The sequence below is a fragment of the Clarias gariepinus genome, chromosome 16 (assembly GCF_024256425.1).
Source record: "Clarias gariepinus isolate MV-2021 ecotype Netherlands chromosome 16, CGAR_prim_01v2, whole genome shotgun sequence".
Taxonomy (NCBI): domain Eukaryota; kingdom Metazoa; phylum Chordata; class Actinopteri; order Siluriformes; family Clariidae; genus Clarias; species Clarias gariepinus.
This window is the reverse complement of record NC_071115.1, coordinates 8371744-8392096: the sequence shown is the minus strand read 5'-3', so window position 1 is coordinate 8392096 and position 20353 is coordinate 8371744. Positions and strand designations below refer to the sequence as shown.

Sequence of the window (20353 nt, the reverse complement as noted above, 5' to 3'; positions counted from 1 at the left end):
CTCTAAGAATTTATGGATTGTTAAAAGTATTAGCTTATTATTATTACATACATGTTTATATATTACATTTATTAAAAAAAAAAATCAGACACATAGTACAAGTTCTTTTAAACTACATCGTACCAACAAAGATTAAACCTGGATTGAGTTAAAGTTCCTCTGTTAATCCACTTGCACTAAATCGAATGAATCAGTTTTATTGCACCTAACCATTTAATGCTGATTTTAGTTCTACAGTAAAAATGGTTCACCTTATTACTTTACTAGATAAATTAGAAAAATAAAATGAAAAAGATATTTTATATCAATATATAATCAAATGAATTATTATATTAAAAATAAAGTTTAGCTATTATAATGATAGTAATAATTGAGAACAGCATTTAGAAAGTCTTGATAAAAATTAAAAGAGATGCTAACATTAACTCAGCATTTCCTGAGACAAAAACATTGGAATGTAAAAATTTTCATTTCACAAGCACACATTATTCCACACTAAAAATTTGGTGTTTATAGTAGCCATGTTAAAAAAATATCACAATAAAACTCGAAAGTGCATTTCTGAGCCAAGGAATAAGCCAAAGAAAAATAATGAATAAGCAAATGTGGATGTCAGTGTAGTTCTTTCACTCTAGTCAACTTCTTACTGCTTAAAGCTAGTTGTATACTTGTTTGGGATCAAGAAATTTGCAATATGTATGGTTATCTCTTTGGACCCATATGAAAAAAAATCCTGTTTTTTTTTTTTTTTTGTAAACTAGAAAAAAGTGCAAATTGGCCTGTGATTGTTGTTCATTCATTTTAAGTTTAATTTAAAAAATAAAATTACTACACTACATTGTTATAAAATGTCAGTTTTGGTTTTGCAAAGTGAACAAACATCTTTGAAGCATTTGTGCTTCAGTTACTATAGAATTACAGATGGCGCATTTAAAAAAATAAATCAATTGTTCAGTTTTATATGGTTGCCAGGTCTGCTTAAAAAAAAAAAAAAAGCAAACAAAAAACCCTTTTTCAGACGCTATACTGTATAGCTTTAAGGTCATAACATCATAGCTAATAAAAAAAATCATGCCTTTCAACAAGTTGATAAAACCAGAATTCTTCATGGCTGCTGTTCAAAATTTCAACATTTAACTTATTTTCAAGATGGGATCTTAACTGACGGAACAGAAAACCGTTCAATCCATCTTTTTACCCGGTAACAACAGTGACAACCACTAATCACGGTGTCTATAAGCCAAAGTATGCAAAAGCAGGCATTTGTGTTACGCTGCTCTAAAAATCACCATCTGTTGCAAGAATGAATAAAATATAGTTAATAGACTAAGTGTCTTAGAGAAGGCATCCTAGGATTTACCCTCAGGGGTTGGTAGCTGGGTGGAAGTCTGCTTTTTAACTGGAAATGTAACTAACTTTCTCGTATTTCATCCACAAACTTTAAGGCCTCAACATATTAAGATAGAAGAAGACCGAAATAGCTTTGAGAGCTTACAAGTTCACTACCTACTGTGATTTGGCTGTTACCAGGGAGTGCTTCAGTACTGCAGATGGCAATATTTACATTTCAGGACAGTTTACACATTTAGAGTACATTAAGAAAACTGATGCCCCTTAAAGTCATCCATCCTGGAATGATCCAGCTTAAGCATGGCTCCTAGACGAAGACTAGGAACATGATCTTGGTCACAAGATTGGTATTCCTCAGAGCTCACCTAAAACCATGTGCAAAAGTCTGAGAGCGAGGTGCCTGTACATTGCGGTGTTTTCTAATAAATAGGGCCAACTAAACATCGTCTCTGCAGGAAGTATGTCTTTATGACTTCCTCTCGTGTTCCTCAGAGAGAGCAGAAGTAGTTGTGTATTGGGATGGCCGGTGCTGCAGAGAGCGCAATGCCTATACTGTCTCCAACACTCGCTGCAGCCATCGCAAACTCCCTCTCGCGTTCCCCAGTCTGTAACACAAAACCCCCAAGAACAGTGTTAACAGTGTATCCAAACAAAGCCCCCTATGCTGGTTATGATTCGCTGCGTTTAAGATGAACAAAACATGGGCACGCACCTCAACTCTGATTAAGTAGAAGATGTTAACGTAGGCAGCTCCTCCCAGCAGACCTTCGTACAGAACTATTACAAACACAACCCAAACGCTTGGCCAGAACTGGTAATACACTGAAAAAAGCAGCACGACTGCATTCACACACTGAAAGACACAAAGGAGAGGTTATTTAATTAGTTTGAAAGGTATAATTATCCACTAAATTATTGAGCTTCATCTTCAAACATCAATGACTCTAATCTAAATCTAATGAAAAAAAATTGCCATTGCTTTAAAAATTTTACCTTCTCATTTCTTTATACTCAATTAAATTTAATTAAAAGATGTACATTTCATTGATTTAACCTTAGCAGCAACCTCATTTCTCCTTTTGTCTGTTCCAACCACTGAACAAAGTCTAATGTTTGCTGTGTCTACTACTGTGTCTACTCATTCAACAGAAACATTATTTACACTTTTTGTACACCACATTAACCGGTTTAAACTGTGTGCTTTTTCTCTTCACTATCTTATAACTCTGTATTATGTCATTTTTTTGTACGGGGGGATACTTTTCACAAACTTTTTTCCACACCTGCAGGAATGAAAGCACCCAGATTCTCCTGGTCTTAACACAGTAGAGCGAGGTGCGGGATATAAAGACGCCGATCTGGTACAGTGTCTGATACCTGAAACAAACACACTGTTAAAGATCACTTAGACATACACCACACAATGTATGAAGAGAAAGCAAAAAGAGAAAGAAAAACATATGGCAATTAGTTTTCTGTGGATCGTTCAGACATTTAGGCCGAAGTGAAAACCTGAATCCTACCAACGATATTGTTCTGCATGAGACAATCTGGAAGCAGGGAAGTAAAGCAACTCCAACTGGGGAGAAAAGAAAAACACATCAATTTCTTAATATCAACAGCTTCTATAGTGTTGCCTAATAGAATTAAATAGATAGCAGTATACAGGTAGTTCCCTATTTATGAACATTCGAGTTAAGAATTTCCGAAGGATTTTCGGTTCAATCACAAAGATTTAACGTGTATTGTACAAAAAAAATAAATAATAATGAAATAAATAAATAATAATAAAAAAACACACATTGTGTAAGTAAATGTACAGTATAAAATGGTAAAAGTGGTAAAGTCTGGTATATTGTATGCATGTGTGTGTGGGTATGCGTGAGAAATTAGTCAGCCTCGACGGTTTCAATGAATCAGTCCTGAAGCACGATGATAGAAAACGTCTGTCCTGTAAATCTGTCCTGATGGTAAATAATCCAAATTTTGGATAAGTCCTCAGCAAAACAGACTTTACAGTCCAATAAGTGGAAAACAGCTCAAAATGGAAAAAAAAAAACGGAGAAAATGGCATACGGGATTCCCCTCGCGTTTTAAAGGCGCAGAGACAACACTTATCAGATTAATTTCCTTAGGGGCGATTATGGTTTTTGGCCACATAATGGCAGTGTGGGGAAAGGGGACAAATTAAGTCAAGTGGATTGGTATGCTTTACTTTGTATATTCGTGTCAAAGGCATACAAGTCTCACTTTGTCGGACTTAAAAACGAGTCCGTAAGTCCGATTTGTTCTTAAGTCAGCGACTGCCTGTAGTTTCATTTCTAACACACCAGTGCTGCTAAATAAAACATGAAGCTTATAGTCTAAAACTAGTGTAGTATGTAACTTAGTGCCTAGATGCGAAGTGATCCAGGCACTCACCAATCCCTGGTTAATGAAATATTCAGCAAAGTAGACCACGGATAGAGGCACAATATACTTCAGCAGCCCCTAAAACAGAACAGACATGGTGAGCATTATTTTAATAATTTAAAAGTTATGAACTGCAAAATGATGATTTCTACTGTTTGTGCAGAAAAAGAAAAAAAAAAAAACCACCCTATTTTTAAAGACTTGCATAATTCCTGATGAAATGATTGATTTCACTCTATCACCAGAAATATTTTTTGGGTAGATTGTCCATTTCAGTCAATTAATAATACCCTAAAATTTCTGGCGCCAGACATTTAAGTGGTTGTGAGTAAATGGAATTAGATAAGAAGTTCACAAATGGACCAGAGATGAGATTTCTAGACTGCAACCTATCACACTTGACCAACAAACTCACAGACAGGTAGTGAGGTACTAAGGTTCTCAAAATAGAATAAAAAGCCAAGTTTAATTTTAAGGCACGCACAGGCAAACATGAGCAGTAAGTACTGGCGTGCATGCCCACACACACATACTCACTTTCAGGATATGTAGTTTGTCTGAGAAGGTCAGCGATCCGGTACGTTGGTCCTCTGTCAGGAAGGAGAAAGTATTTCCAGCACAGTTATCTAAACACGTTACCACAGAAATCACATTACACACAAACACGTCACACTCTTACAGTACAAGCAATATTCTGCCGAACAAATGGATCACATCCCACCTCTCCTTTTCTCATCTGGAACACTGCCTTCATCGTTATCGTCTGTTATTAACGGACGCCGTTCCTGAAAGTCTTGCTCGGAGGACAAACCAGACCCAGACCTCCACTGTGGGAACGAAGGAGGGAAGACTAGAAGTAGAAAGTAACTGGAAAAAAAAATAGTGAGGATGTAAGAAAGCAGATTCATAATGGAAAGGACAGAGACAAATACACGAGTGGCGATGCTGAATTATCAGACTTTCTCAGACCTGATTATCATAACGGCTGGGACGATCAGCATGATCAGGAGAGTAACCCGGGGTGAAAGTCCAGCCTGTGTGAACGCAGAATAAAGAACAGCACCAGCGACTCCTGCTCCGCCTGTACCTGATCCCCATCCACTCAGCACATCACTTATGGAGAGACGGGGGGAACAAAAAAGACAGTCATCACCGACCCACCACAGAACATCTGGTTTTCTCACTGGCCACAAAATCAGAAATAACTGCAAACAGTTACAAACAGAAAATAATATTAATCATGGGTGTTTTATTGCTGATCAGTATTTTATCAGAATCACAGAGTTTGTTCTTTTAATAGTGATGTGATGCATTATTTACTGTACATCACACAACTCAAGACTAAATATATGCATGTTTATTATAAAAAACCGTGTGCACAGCTTTTTTCATTTTCTTTTCCATGTTAAAAGATTTTATTAAGAGAAAATTAAGTATTAAGATCTATTAATAGCCTATAATATATATAATCCTGCTATAATATATATATAATATTGATCCTATATTAATAACACTCAAAAGTGCAAAAATGTTCCTTTCCTTTAAGCCTTTTAAGCCAGAAACTTTATATTGCATATTAAGTTTATGCAAAATTGACTTTTTTTTTTTAAATATAATTTTCATATGGTTAAATATCTGCATGAACACACCAAAAAAACTTACTGCAGTTTTTCATTTTTCTAATTCTGCATTGGCTTAAACGAGAAAATATGGTTTCCCCATTGTGTGCTTAACCCAGCTCTGCTCTTACTTTGGCACCATTTTAAGGACTACAGTAGTTAGAAAGACAGCTAGGAAAAGCTTGAAAATTGGTAAGAAATGCTTGTTAAGGTCAAGAACATAGACGTTTCTGGTCTTCTTATTTGCTAGGATAATGCTTTTCCACAAAGGCGTGTTGGGAACAGTTCATTTAAAGCTGCAAACAGTGTGTTTGGGAAATATAAAAAAAATCAAGCATCCATAATGCAGGATCTGAGTTGTATTTCAGCTGGAATATTAACAGGCACTCTTTGGAGACCTCCAAGACTTGTTTGAGAAGCAGGATAATACAAGACCTTTAAAGTCTTTTGGAAACAATCCAGTAAAAAGAACTCATTCATCGTCTATACCGTTTTATCAAGTAAGCACAAAGAAGTGGGAACTGAACCTGAAACCTACTAACCACTAAGCCACTGTGCCACCTAGTAAGAAGAACTGATTAAGGAAGCTGTTCCTTCATGATTCATAAAAGAACACATTTATTTATGGTCGATATTGTCGCGTGACGCATTGTTCAGTGTGCTTTATGTAAAAGAAGCCGTACCTGCTAAAATAGACCGTTAGGGAAAGGAAGGAGATCTCGCCCAGTCCTGAACTCACACTGGCAAAGATCACACCTACAGACACAGCAACACGTCAATCAGTGCAATTTAGAATAAGAGTACCACACACACACACACATACACACAAAGTTAAGACATTACCTAATATACTCATCCAAACAGTTGAAGAAAATGACACCACCAAGAAACTTGTTGTTGCCGTGGCGACACACACCAGAATACGGAAACTGTCAGACAAAAGTAAATGGAGATAGAATTAAGGATGTTATACACGCATACACAGGCATCATGTGAAAGCATAAATAATATTACTTGTAATCTTCTGGTTATCTGATAATGATCCTTCGAGCACTAAAATCCTAACATATTCCTCCTGTAATGGAGTACTTTGTGGCTTTTAGCGTTTCAAGCTCACGAGAGACCACTTACAGCCGTGGTGAAGGTGCTCTCAAGTAAGCAAAAGCCTAAAACTAAAGGGACTACTATGCACCACTGCTTGCTAATAATCTAATGCGAACAACATCTATATCTATCTTTCTATCTATATAATATATATATATGGGAAGTCATTACCCATAAGGCATTTTGTGTATGAAAAACGGCGCTGTCAGTTTGATCAGGAGAGTGGGTAAGATGTCAGCCAGAAGAACAGCCTGAAAACACAAATAAATAATTAATACAGCAAAGTACAGTCATTAATCTATAAAACATCAACACATGATGGCGATATGGAGCAGATGTCAACTCATTTAATGTGCAAATCAGAAAACTAATACATGATAGAGAATCAGCTGGCATATATACAGTTTTTGTGGACCAATGCTTCTACAACACAAGCAAACTGTGAGGCTGCAAATTAAACTGCACATGATATTTAGACCAATCACAGACAAGGGAAAGTGTGAGATCAAACCAGAAAACTAAGCTGCAGTTTTTCCTACTTAAAACACAGAGAGTGCACAGCAAGTTTCTGTGAAAGCACCTTTCTGGCACTTAAAGTTTACCACTAATTTAAACCAATGAATAGAAATCGAGAGAAAGAGAAAGAGTTGTAGACTTACTGCAGTAGATGTAGGGTTGCAGTCATAGCGGCTACTGTTGCTGCCATTTCTACTGTTCGAGTCTAAGTGGCCTGGAGTCTATAAAACCAAATTGACATAAAATGCAAAAACTAAATAAATTACCATTTTTTCCGAGTCCAAGTACATTTTTTGACAAAATTGTCTCAAATGTAGTGATACTGATCAAATTCATTCAACTCGCTTACCACACTGACATTCGTAACAGCTCGACAAAATTACAAGAAACAAATAGTTGAAATAAATACAGTGGGTATTCAAGTCAAACTGGGAATTGATATGAAATTTCTTGTTAATACAGTCATGAAAGCAATTGACATCAAGACTCCAAGTACAGTACTTAGCGGCATAAAACATTTGAATGGCCAAACGGTTTAAAGAAGGCCGTACGAATGACGATTCCGGCCGATGTGGCTCGGATTCAAAAGCAGTCGTTCCTGTGAACATTCAACCCCTGATCCTTGAAAATTGACAGATTAACTTGCAAAAGAGACACATCTGTCTGTGGGAACTATGCACACAATCATTCACCAACAACACTTGCACATTACAGGAACAAGGCTGGGAGATACTGCCACAACAGAAACAGTACAGTACTGAGAAAACATTTTACCTTATGGTTTTCAAGCACTAGTAAAACCCTGGGATACGTGCATTAGTGTAGAGGGGTTATACAAAGAAATGAAGAGTTTTTACTCTTATAACTGCACAATTAAAAGTAATAATTTGACGTGAACGCCTGTCGTACACATGTACCGTCACTGTTGCATTATGAGACTCCTGTTGTTTTAAAATGTCGTGAGCGGCACTCAGCATCACCACGTAGGCAAAGTTATTGCACAGACCAAGCAACCTAGACAAAAAATGGACAAAAACAGAGAATGTGTTATGTACATGTTTACTTAGAGGAATTGGTTTGTGGTGTATAATGTGGGTCTAAAATATATTATATTTTTCTGTAAATGAGTGGTATTGGTATTGTGATGTGGTACGAGGAGGTATTTTCAAAAATTTTCGTGATTAGCTCTGTTTACAAGTTTTCTTGCCATATGTCCTCGCACAGACACCTTAAAACCTGCCAGTGGAATTAGTTATTCTACCCAGTTTAGTCACTGGTAATGATCCTCGACATGAAGGATGGGTCATCCACGGCATGCTGATGGAAGTCCTTGGCAGGCTTCGACCCGATGTTCTTTTTCTGCGTTTGGGTCAGCAGCCTGGGGACCAACTTGGCAGTGACATGGTCCAAATCCCACATGAGGACTGCCTGGACTGTTCCATATGACACACCGACAACATTGTGGTTTGTTCTCCAACGATCATCATGCACAAGTTCCCGGATTGTTGAGCCCCTCCTCGTCTTCCAGTGATGTTCTTCAGCTCTTGAAGCACATGTGCCACTCAAAAGACCTCGGGCGACTAGGTGCAGCATCGCCGTAAACTTGGCAAATCATTTCAATTGTCTCTGTGGCATGTTTGCCCATTTTCACGCTGACTTTCATGTTCGCTTTGTTCTAACTTGCTGTCCATGATGAAATCACACAGGCGGTAATGCACGTGGTCAGAATAGCACCTGTCACACAGCTTCTGATGTACACAGGATGATGTCTTTTGGCACACTGACTTATGAAGGTCGGTGCTCCCTGTGTTAGTACGTGTCATCTGCTGGCGTGTTACAAAACTTTTTAATCCACTTTCCTAGTATATGGGTCTGTAGTGTGTTCTTTAGAGCTTTATGGTGTAACAATATGTGAAATAAAGAGAAGGTTACTACTTGGATACGACTTTAAAGAGCCAGACTCACCAAAACCCGCTTTGGTTCCTCCATCTCTGACAACGGCCTAAAGACAAAACGCACAGTAAACACACCGCGACTGAAGTTAGCACAAATGTTAAACACTTGTTTAGTCTGTTCAATTACTGACCTTCAGCACCGGTCGTTACTCCAGGATCAGTATTAATGCTCTCTCTGTGATCCATGTTGAGGACAAAATCACACAAACATCAACTACACTGATGCATAAACCAGAACATACTACTGTAAATAAAAATACAAAACTCAGTTTTGTGTTTCCGGAAAACCTATGATGAAAATAAACTTCTTTCTTCCCCTTTCTTTTCTTTTCACAGTTTCATGTTTTGCCAAACCGACATTTTGACAAGGCCCGCCTCCTGCGCTTCGATTGGCTAACAGCTCATCCTCGCCAACATTCCGCCAATCGTACAGAGCGTTTATGAACCGTTATCCAATCAAGCGTAGAAGATGTGACTTGACGTAGCAAAAACAACAATGAAGTTTCCGTTATACGTAGGTGCAACATGAAAATACTTCCCTACTAATCCGGGATAGAAGACAAACTGTTCCCCATTTTAGAGTCCGGCAGCAGGTGAGCGTGCATAATAATAATAATAATAATAATAATAATAATAATAATAAAAACTAAATAATAATAATACAACACAATAATATAAAAACTAAATAATATTAATAATATTAATAATATTAATAATAAAAACTAAATAATAATAATACAACACAATAATAATAATAAAAATAATAATAACAACAACAACAACAATAATAATAATAATAATAATAATAATAATAATAATAAAACACTCACCCACTCACTCACTCATCTTTTATACCGCTTTATCCTGTATTTAGGGTCACGGCACGAGGCGGGGTACACCCTTGACAGGGAGCCAATCCATTGCAGGGCACACACTCATACACTCACTCATTTACACACTACGGGCAATTTGGGAACGCCAATTAGCCTAATCTACATGTCTTTGGACTGTGGGAGGAAACCGGAGTACCCGGAGAAAACCCACCAAGCACGGGGAGAACATGCAAACTCCATGGACACAGAGATGGGAATCGAACCTGGCCGGGAATCGAACCCGGACGTGGAAGGCGTCAGTGCTAGCCACTACACCACCGTGTAACAACAACAACAACAACAATAATAATAATAATAATAATAATAAATTATTATTATTATTATTTCTTCTTCTTTGTCTTTCAGCTTTTCCCTTTCAGGGGTCGCCACAGCAAATCATCTGCTCCCATTTAACCCTATCCTCTGACACCAACTTCTCTTCTCTCACACCAACTACCTTCAGGTCCTCTCTAACTGCAATCATAAATCTCCTCTTTGTTCCTTCTCTAGACCTCCTGCCTGGCAGTTCCAACCTCAGCATCCTTCCACTGATATATTCACAATCTCTCCTCTGAACATGTCCAAACCACCTTAATCTGGCCACTCTGACTTTATCTCCTAAACATCTAACATGGGTTGTTCCTCTGATGGACACATTCTTTATCCTATCCATTTTTTTCACTCCCAAAAAGAGAACCTCCATGTAAATGATTTCCATGATTGATTTGTCAATTGTTTTTCGTTGGATGCCATTCCTGCCACAACGCTATGCATTTATCCAGACTTGGGACTGGCACAAGACGACACTCGATTGTGCCCCCTTGTGGTTGTATTATATATATCACATTAGTCAAATTAATTTTCTATATTAATAAAACATATCTATACATATAAAGCATAACATAAATATTGTACACAAAGTGACAGATGCCCTGTAGTTTAATCAAACAAAAATATAATTTGTTGGTAGATCGTTAGATTATGCTGTACTTTAATACACTATTTAAATGCTGGCAAAAACTGTTCTGAGTAAGGCTATTAAACCTATAATAATGATAACACCATAACACCCAGAGGTCCCATGAAGCCAGGCTGCGAAGGGCCAGATCCACCCAGGCGGCACAAGTGGAATCTGTTTTAAAGTTATGGCTGATCAATATATAAAATTAAAACATGAAACACATGTTTAAATTGAGAGTTGAGAGTCTACAATTGTTTGGCACCCAATCCAGGGTGAAAACTGCCTTTTCTTACACAAGTTTTCTGTATAGATAATGAATGGATGTATAGTGTATATAAATAAACTGGTCACATGCGATATGTGACATGAGGCACATATTACATATAGACTTATCAAACATGTTCATTTAATCACATTTGAAAGAATTTAAAACCCTTAAAACTCAAGTGGCACAGATATGTGCTGGCAACACAGCATAGGTCAATGATTATATGAAAGCTTTGCAGTGTGTTAATGGGGAGGCTTCAGACATCAAACTGTGTATTTGGGTTTTCGGTTATGTCAGCTACAAAAAAAAAAGTTATCATTACTTTAATAAAGGGTAAATTTTACCACTATTAAATTATTATTATTATTATTATTATTATTATTATTATTATTATTATTTGGTTATAAACAACTAAAAACAACCAAAAAACAAACAAACACATGATTATTTGTATCTATTCGCATCAAAGCATTAATTTTATAGATAATGCTATTTTGATAAAATGGTGACAAAACAAATCAGGTTTGTTCTTTCTCTTCCTGTTCTCAAATGACTTTAGATGTCAGTTTCACTCTGTGTGGAGTGAAAAACACAATGACCAGTGTGTGTGGGTTAAGGGTGTGTGGTGTTGTTGGCATAGAACCTGACAGAGAAAGAAAACAATTGCAACATGCATGGAGAATATGGAAGACTTCTAAGAAGGAAACTGAAGCATTAAAACAACAAGATAAGACTGAAACAATGAATCTTTGGTACATTGTTGTCCATGGTTGTCAGGTTACAGGAAATAAAAACGTCCTGTTTGAATGCATGTAAGAGTATGTTCTGAAACAAAAGTCTTTTCAGTTGGGTCAATTTAGACTGTTCATCATATTATAATAAATTTCCAAAAGTATTTAGACAAAGGTGAAATTCAATGATTTAATTATAATTATTTTTTCAGATAATGAAAACCAGAATAATAACAATTATTTGTTTCACGCAATTAAATTGCTCTACAACACTCAATAACAATATAAAATATAAAAATTGTTCCTCCTGGATCCTGCTGGCCATAGATTCAAAAGACGTCTGCAGTATGTCACTGGTGTCAGTTGCTCAATCCATGCCTGCTTGATTGCTTGCTGAAGATCACTTACAGAAGCAGATTTTATAACTTTTTGACCTTCGTCACCATTACTCAGCAGTTTTCTGCTGGTTTTAAGGCTCAAAATGACCCGGGGCATTTCATGCGTGTCTTTGGACTTTGGGTACCACTATGTCACTATATTGTCATTTAATACAAAAAATGATCTGGATTACAAAGGGTCATGTCAGAAACATTAGTTCTGAAGAAAATTACATTATCAGATTGATATAAGAGATTTCTTGCAAGATCTGTAATGTATTTGATATAAAGCTTATCTGATAGATTTATTAAAAAGATAACTGTGTAAGCCTGATTCCTTATTCAGCCATTTTTTGGGGGTAGATGTGACGGTTATTTATAGCATGTACAAGATGTCCAACATATGTTCTTTAATCGAATGGGCATAAATTAGCTCTCAAACATCGTGAGAAACATTTATCCATACAGCCGAAACTGTGGCTGACAATAGTGCATTGCACAAAATCATACAGACATATCAGATTATATTCAGATCCATTATTAGAATGCCTAGTTGTTCTAGTCTTCATCCAACCAGTTTCAGTAGATTCCTTAGATTCCTGTTGTTGGCTAACAGAAGTGGAGCTTGATGTTTTCTTTTGCCATTGTAGCCCATCTCTCTGAAGGTGCCTTTCTGCTCAGTACATTTTTTAGTGCTGCCACCCTCTGGACTTTCATTGTATCCACTCACTCACTTACTCACATCCTGTGTACAGGGTTGTCGGGGCCTGAAACATATCCCAGGAGACATAGGGAAAGAAGTGGGGTATACCCTGGATGGGGTGGCAATCCATCAGAGGACACAACACAGACATACGCACACACTCACAGTACTATCCACTAAGCCACCGTGCTGCTCCATTATGTCCAGTACACCATTATGTTTCTTTTTCTTTCTCACACCTATAGTAAAATTATGTATGAACATAGTGAACATGTATGCACCAAAATACGTTACCATTTTTATGACTACCTTTTGTTCCCTCCCTTTTAGATTAGAAGATGCTGTTAGAATACAGTACTTATTTCTTATTCGTCTCTAAAGAGACAGCTGTGTGTGAAATTCTATGGAGATCAGCAGTTTGTGAAGTACTTAAACCACACAAAAAAAGGAAAAAAAAAAGTCAGAGTCATGTGAACGTTAAGTAAAGCTCATTATCTGCGAAAACTAACTTATTGCACTTGCTGATACATGATTGGCTAAGTAGCAAGAATGTATAAAGTGGTCAGTCATTAAATATTATTGCACAACAGTTCCAAATGAGGAATCTGATTGAAGGAGAGGGATTCCACTAGTGGTGATAATTGATGATAACACCACTGGAATGTTCAATTATAATCTGCATGTTTTATTCTACTAACATTTTGGTTACATAGTACAAATAAGAATTTAAAACTACTTTTTCGCCTGTTAATTACACTAACTGCCAGTCACCATTCAGCCAGTTGCAGTTATTTAGTTGCACCAGGTGTCGAATGATATGTGTTGGTAAAGCAAAATAGCTGGCAAAATAATCTGTGGATAATAAATGGCATTTGTGGAACTATTGTATAAACACACTCGAACTAGTGCTGTTGTGTATAATATCAGCATGTTCATCACAACAGCACTCCCTCTTGTGTTCTATAGCTTAAGTAAAGTATATTTGTTTCCAAGAGACACATAACACATATGTAATTATGTAATGAAGTAAAAAAAATGAACACTTCATCATTACTTTAATATGTCACTCTACATCTTGGCCACATCCTTTCTGATGGAAGCCCATTGTTGCATAATCAGTGCCTGGAGTTTGTCCAAATTTGTTGGTTTTTGTTTGTCCACCTGCCCCTTGAGGATTGACTACAAGTTCTCAATAGGTTTAAGGTCTGGGGAGTTTCCTGGCTATGGACCCCAAAGTTTGATGATGTGTTCCTTGAGTTATCATGTTTGCCTTATGGCAAGGAGCTCCATCATGCTGGAAGAGGCATTGCTCATTACCAAACTGTTCTTGGATTGATTGGGAGAAGTTGCTCACAGAACGTTTTTGTACCATTCTTTATTAATGGTTGTGTTCTTAGGCAAATTTGTAAGTTAGCCCATTCCCTTGGCTGAGAAGCAACTCCACACATACATTATCTCAGAATGCTTTATTGTTGGCATGACACAGGACTGATGGCAATATTCCATAATAAGAGATCTGAAAACAGAAGCAGCAGACTTTGTGAAAATTAATATTTGTTTTATTGTCAAAAATTTTGTCTGTAAATAATAGCATGTGGAAAAAAAGCATGCTCCCTTCTCATACCAATCAGATAATTTATGTCTTATTTTTCCAGGATAATGGATCTATATTTTGTGTATGAAACTGTTTTTAAGTCACATTTAATTATATGTAACTGTATGTAGAGATAATGCCCGATATAATGTAAGATGAATCTTTACAGTAATATTTCATTTATTATTATTCTTGTTCTTTATAATAATAATAATAATAATAACGCTGGTATCTTGTAGGAAAAAATCTTTAACTGAAGCAACACAGTAAGCAAGAACTCAAGAATTCAAAACATAATTAAAAAGATAGCTTTGGTTTCCTATTTAAAGACTATACAGCATGCTTCTATGCAAATACAAAAAGAAAATAGAAATCTGTAAAATCAATCCTAGAAAACTGGTGTTAGTGCTGCAACAGCTGAAATATCCAGGACACAGCTTGTGCAATGTAATTACTGTAGCGACAATAATTTGACATACGCTTATTATTTTAAAAAATATTAAAAAGCAAGAACTTGGACACTGAAAGATTATGAAAGAAAAAGCCAGTAAACATAAACAAGAAGGCATTCTAAACAAAAATAACATGTTTAAAAACTGTAAATGTACAATGATTGGAAAAAAAAAAAAGAATGTACTTGCTGTAAACATGAGAACAATCGCATACACAACTTAGTCTAGACCCTGAAACCATTTGGCCTTGAAAGTATAAATCGATCTTCCATTTAGTCTCTATTTGAACTTGATCTCGCAGCATAAACAGTTGATGGAGTCACACTGAGGTGACTGAGGGGTACAGGAGCAGTCCCACATGGCACACTGCAGAACACAAGGGTACAACATAAACAACCAATTGTACATCATCATATTCAATAGTGACCAAAAGTATTGGGACAAAAGTGAAATATAATGTTTAAGTGTCATTCTCAAATTTAAAAATAATAACAGTAATGAAATTGCTAGACGACAATCAATATTTAGTATGAAGTCCTGTATTCTTTAAAAGAGTCAAAAGTCAAAAAAATGTCTGCAGTACTCTGATGTCACTCGCTCAATCCATGCCTGCTTGATCGCTTCCTGAAGATCATGTCTTGATATTTGCCATAGACTTGAGAATTCCCTAGTTTTAGACATTTTGGTGCAGCTTCAGAAAAGGCCTGTAGTGTACAGTATTTATTCCATCATTTAGTTAAAGCAACTGATTCTAGTTAAAGCATCTCTTCAGCCATATAGGCAAAATAATTGGTGACATTACCTGTTGTGTGAAATTCCTTTGTTAGTCACTCTAGATAAGAGCATCTGCCAAATGCCTAAATGTACGTGTAACTTTAACAAATGGGACACACTGATCGGCCATAACATTACAACATAAAACATTAGTCCTAAAACTGTGTAGGTTCTCCTTGTTCCACCGAAGCAGCTATGTCCCCTTGGACCATGACTGCGCAAGACCTCTGCGAGTATGCTGTGGTGTCTGGCACCAGGACTTTAGCAGCGGATCCTTTCGATGCCAGGTTTGGAGGCCAGGTTAGCAGCCTTGGGCTCTTTGCCTGCTGGGTGCCATGTGTGGCGGGCTGTGTACTGGTGCCTTTCTGTCATGGCCAGTATGATACTTTATATTGTGCTGCAATGGCTTTACTGTGGGATTCTACCAGATAGGTTGGGCTTTGCTTTCTGTGGGCATAGGTGAGCCTTGGGAGCCCAGGATCCTGTCAACAGTTTACTGGTATACAATAGATAACTAATGTTAATGTTATAGCTATGTATGATGTCTTAATACTTTTGGCCACCACTGTAAATAAATAAATTAATAAATTAATAAATAAATACAACGTCATACACAGGCACTGAAACCAGTTTAATAAAATATAGCATGATGCTTGTTTTTTGCATACTAAAGATAATATCTGAATATAAGAACTTTATATTGAGTAACCTACTGAACCCTTGCTAAGTATGAGATTTAATCAGATTAAATCTCATGGGATTTAAACTATATCTTTAATATATTGAGCGGATAGGACAGAGTAAGTGAAATTAAGTGTTGACATGAAGCGTGCATATTTCAGTGTTCACAAAAATGAACTGCTCTCATGTGTGACGGCTTGCGAATACCTCATGTTATCTTGAACCATGTAAGCAATTCATGTCTCGCCTGTTGTTACAGGAATCAATGTATGTTCGGCGTGCTTACGGTGCATTGCATCATGTCATACCATATGTTGTTAGCAGAGTGTTTTTCTGAGTATGAGTAAATGTGTTTGTATAGGCACCACTATCAACATCAGTACATTCTTTTCTATATGTCATTGAGACAAATTCTACTGGGTAAAATGCCAGAAGATGTAAAGATTGTTCTGTGCTAGAAATCTGGTAGGCCTTACGTGAGAAGAGGGACAGGAGTGGTCAAGGCACGTTTGAAGAGATGGTGGGTGGCAGTCACATGATTGAGCACACATGTAACAGTACTCAAAAGGAGATACGCTCGGGCAGCAGTTGGCACACTGAGAATTGCACTGGGTCTGTGAAAAAAGAACCATCAGTAAGAAGCTACAGTATGTGCAGACATATTGTTGATAGACTCAATCTATCCTATGATATTTGAATGGTGCATTTGGGAATTCAAAAGCAACCCTTAAATGGTCGTATATAAAATGCAGGAATGAGTGTATCAGCTACAGAAGCTTTGTTGGGCTTGCTTGCACCTGATACACCTGTACCCCATCAGTGTCAGTGATAAGTCAAGACTAGGAGGGTTTAGATGACATGGAAGGAACTGACGAACTATACGTATGACAACAGTATCTAAAAGTAAAACCTAGACTTACACGTAGCGGTCTTAATAGAAGCAAAAATAACTGTGGAAAATAGTGCTCACCTTGAGACAGTGATGGCACCATAAGACCCCTGCAAGAAACAGCATATAGAGTCCAACAGAAATCAGGATGATGGCAGGGAGTGGAAGGGAGAGAGCCCACAAAGGGACGGCCTTAGAAAAAAAACACAGTAGTTAATTACACTGTACAATGCAACACTGTTAAATTCTCAGAATTTCTGAGTAGAAATTTTAAGATGCTTCTCAAAAAGAAGGCATTATCAGGCATCTAATCAGTGCAGATAAGTGACTGTCTCCCCAGTCACTGCACTGAGTGAACGTGTTACATCAGTTAAAATATATGCTCCTCTTGTGATTCATGGTTTGAAGCTCAGCCTAAAACATTTTTTAATAAGGGAATATGAAAGCTTGTTCGACAACGTGTATTGAAAATGAAGGAGGTTATGTAAAAAAAAAAAAGAAATGCTGTATTTGCCTTTCCTAAAAGTAAAAAAAAAATAAAGAAAATAAATTCTACAACCAGAGTGCAGATAATTTTGACTCACCCTAGTAGATTAAGCTAGATGCTTCACATCTTCATTTAGAGATAATAAATAGAAAATTTATTATTAATTATTATTATTATTAATTATTAATATTATAGATAAAATTAAATAATTATTAATATGCTAAAGGGCTGCTTTTAGAGTACGTTTATTGAACAGTTAATAAATAGGACAGCACTCTATTCAGGTTTCCACTGAGACAGCTGACACAAGTCTTTGCTAATTATAAAATAAACTATAACCAGTTAACCAACTAGCTACAAAAGCTAACGCTGCTAACGATGCTATTGTTCATACACACCGTCATCATCACACTCGTCTATTCAACCGTCCTTATAATCATTGCATTAACTAATTAACATCGTCATCTAGGATTTTTCCGTCGCAAGTAAAACAATAAATAAAAAAAACAGCTAAAAAATCAGTTCGAACTTAAGTAACAGCGCAGTTCGTCTCCGTTGTCTTGGTAACCAGGTAGCAGGCTTGCCGTTCTTCTTCAGCTGACTGGAAAAAAAACAGCTATCTGGCGCAACACCGCCACCTGCTGTAATGGCGCACGGCGCAGGTTCTCATCTCCACGAAGAAAAGAAAGTCTAGTAAGGAGAAGTTAGAAAAAAATACTTATAAACATATGATTTAAAAAAGAACAAGTTCTTAAGTTCATTCACGTACTATATTCATTATTTGCTTTCTTTAAACTTCTTTTTTTTGCATAGTGGAAACATAGTGTCTCTTAATTCCTCATTGTATCTCACTTACTCATCATCCATCCCAGGGGACTTAGGGCACGAGGCAGGGTACACCCTGGATGGGGTGCCAATCAATCACAGGACACACATATACACACACTCACATTCTCATTTAATTCTCAGTTAATTATATTCTTATAGTACAAATGTTTCGGTTTTGTCATGCGGAAGGCCCAGGTTAGATTCCCATCCAGTGCTTAAACTCCAGCCACTGGATGCAGTGCCAGTTCTAAGCCTGGATATAATGGGAGTGTTGCATCAGAAATGGCATCCGGCATGAAACCTGTGCGGATCAGCCGATCCACTGACGCAACCCCTCAACAGGAGCAGCTGAAAGACCAACAACAACTCATTTTTTAATTTTCATTTCAACTCTTGTGTGTCTCATGGTACACATACCCAGCTTACCCAGGTTATTAAAAAATGTGTAACCTGTTCAGACTGGGTTTCAATTTGATTTCAAATCAATTCAATTCATACTTTTATTTGTGTAGCACTTTTAACATAGGTCATTGTTGCTGAAAATTGCTTTACAGAATAAAAAAATGGAAATAAAATTAAGAATATGCTGGGGGAAAAGTATGCCTATCAGTTTGTCCCTGATGAGCAAGCCAAGGGTGATGATGGCAAGTAAGGTGTAGTTTGAAGGTGTGGACTAGAGCTATTTAACAGATTGAAATCCGCTTAAATTTAAGTTTGCGCTGCACAAAAATAATTTCCTAATGTGAGCCATGCCTGGCCAAAAATAGCTTTCAGAGGATATATGTATATATATATATATATATATATATATATATATATATATATATATATATATATACAGTATATATTTTTTTTTTTACATAAATCTGGAAAGGGTAACAAAGTGACTTTCAAGATTCTGAAGTGCCTTTAGAAATTCACCAGTCTACAGACTAATAGAAACACTTATAGGGACTCTGGCTACTCTACCAAAATGTGGGGGCCCAGTCAAAATGACCTGAATTGGATAACTGTTCATGAACAAGCAAGACACTATAAAAAAAGCCATTGCTTACCAAAAAGAACATTGTTGCATGCCCAGCTCATTGACAGTCCACAGTGGTTTTGGCAAAAATGTTTTTTGCACTGATGAAACTAAGACTGGAACTATTTGGAATAGACACACATTACATATGACATAAAAAGGACACGCCATATCATGCTTAAAACATCATCCCAACCGTAAAGTATGGTGGTGGAAACATCATGATTTGTGCCTGCTTTGCTGCATCAGGGCCTGGCCAGGTTGCAGTCATAGAGGGGAAGATAAATTCCCAATCGTGTAAAAAAGATTCTCAGCACAATTTGAGAATGTCTGCACGTCAGCTAAAAACTCTGTAGAAGTTGTGTGATGCAGCAGGACAATGACTCAAAACATCAAAACACAATGGCTTTAGGAAAACAAAATCTGCCTTTTGGAGTGGTCAAGTCAGAGCCCAGACCTCAACCCAATACAGATGCACTTCACTTAAAGAGTCACAAATGTGAAGAATATGACAGAGATAAAACTCTTCCTAAATGATATGCAGGTCTGATCCACAGCTACAGGAAGTGCCTAGTTTAGATTATTGGTGCCCAGTGGGGGGTCATTTCAAGGTTTCACATTTTAAATGTTCAATGTTCAATTTAATTTTATTTTATTTGTATAGCGCTTACAATTACAAAGGATAACCATTGTCATTTTTTTGCCAAAGCAGCTTTACACAATCAAAAGAAAATGATGAAAATTTATATGAAATGT

The 20353-nt window shown here is 36.8% G+C and overlaps 2 protein-coding genes across 3 annotated transcripts; both read right to left on the bottom strand.

Moving 5' to 3' along the window:
* Window positions 1-75: 75 nt before the first annotated feature.
* On the bottom strand, window positions 76-9326 carry cln3 (CLN3 lysosomal/endosomal transmembrane protein, battenin). 2 transcript variants are annotated; one of them, XM_053515402.1, is made up of 15 exons: window positions 9088-9326; window positions 8967-9003; window positions 7919-8015; window positions 7145-7222; window positions 6657-6736; window positions 6225-6310; window positions 6065-6137; window positions 4732-4875; window positions 4484-4629; window positions 4300-4388; window positions 3772-3840; window positions 2874-2929; window positions 2634-2727; window positions 2063-2203; window positions 76-1955 (listed from the first exon to the last, which is right to left on the bottom strand). In XM_053515402.1, exons 1-15 carry the CDS (start codon window positions 9140-9142, stop codon window positions 1839-1841), a joined length of 1362 nt encoding a protein of 453 aa, XP_053371377.1. In that variant the 5' UTR covers window positions 9143-9326; the 3' UTR covers window positions 76-1838. The 2 variants fall into 2 exon arrangements, with proteins under 2 accessions (XP_053371377.1, XP_053371378.1); XM_053515403.1 differs by having other exon boundaries at window positions 4300-4352.
* A 5078-nt stretch (window positions 9327-14404) lies between these two features.
* Window positions 14405-18328, bottom strand: si:ch211-198p11.6 (uncharacterized). Its single transcript, XM_053514449.1, has 4 exons — window positions 18144-18328; window positions 17340-17450; window positions 16846-16983; window positions 14405-15280 (listed from the first exon to the last, which is right to left on the bottom strand). Exons 1-4 carry the CDS (start codon window positions 18150-18152, stop codon window positions 15194-15196), a joined length of 345 nt encoding a protein of 114 aa, XP_053370424.1. The 5' UTR covers window positions 18153-18328; the 3' UTR covers window positions 14405-15193.
* Between the last annotated feature and the right edge of the window lie 2025 nt (window positions 18329-20353).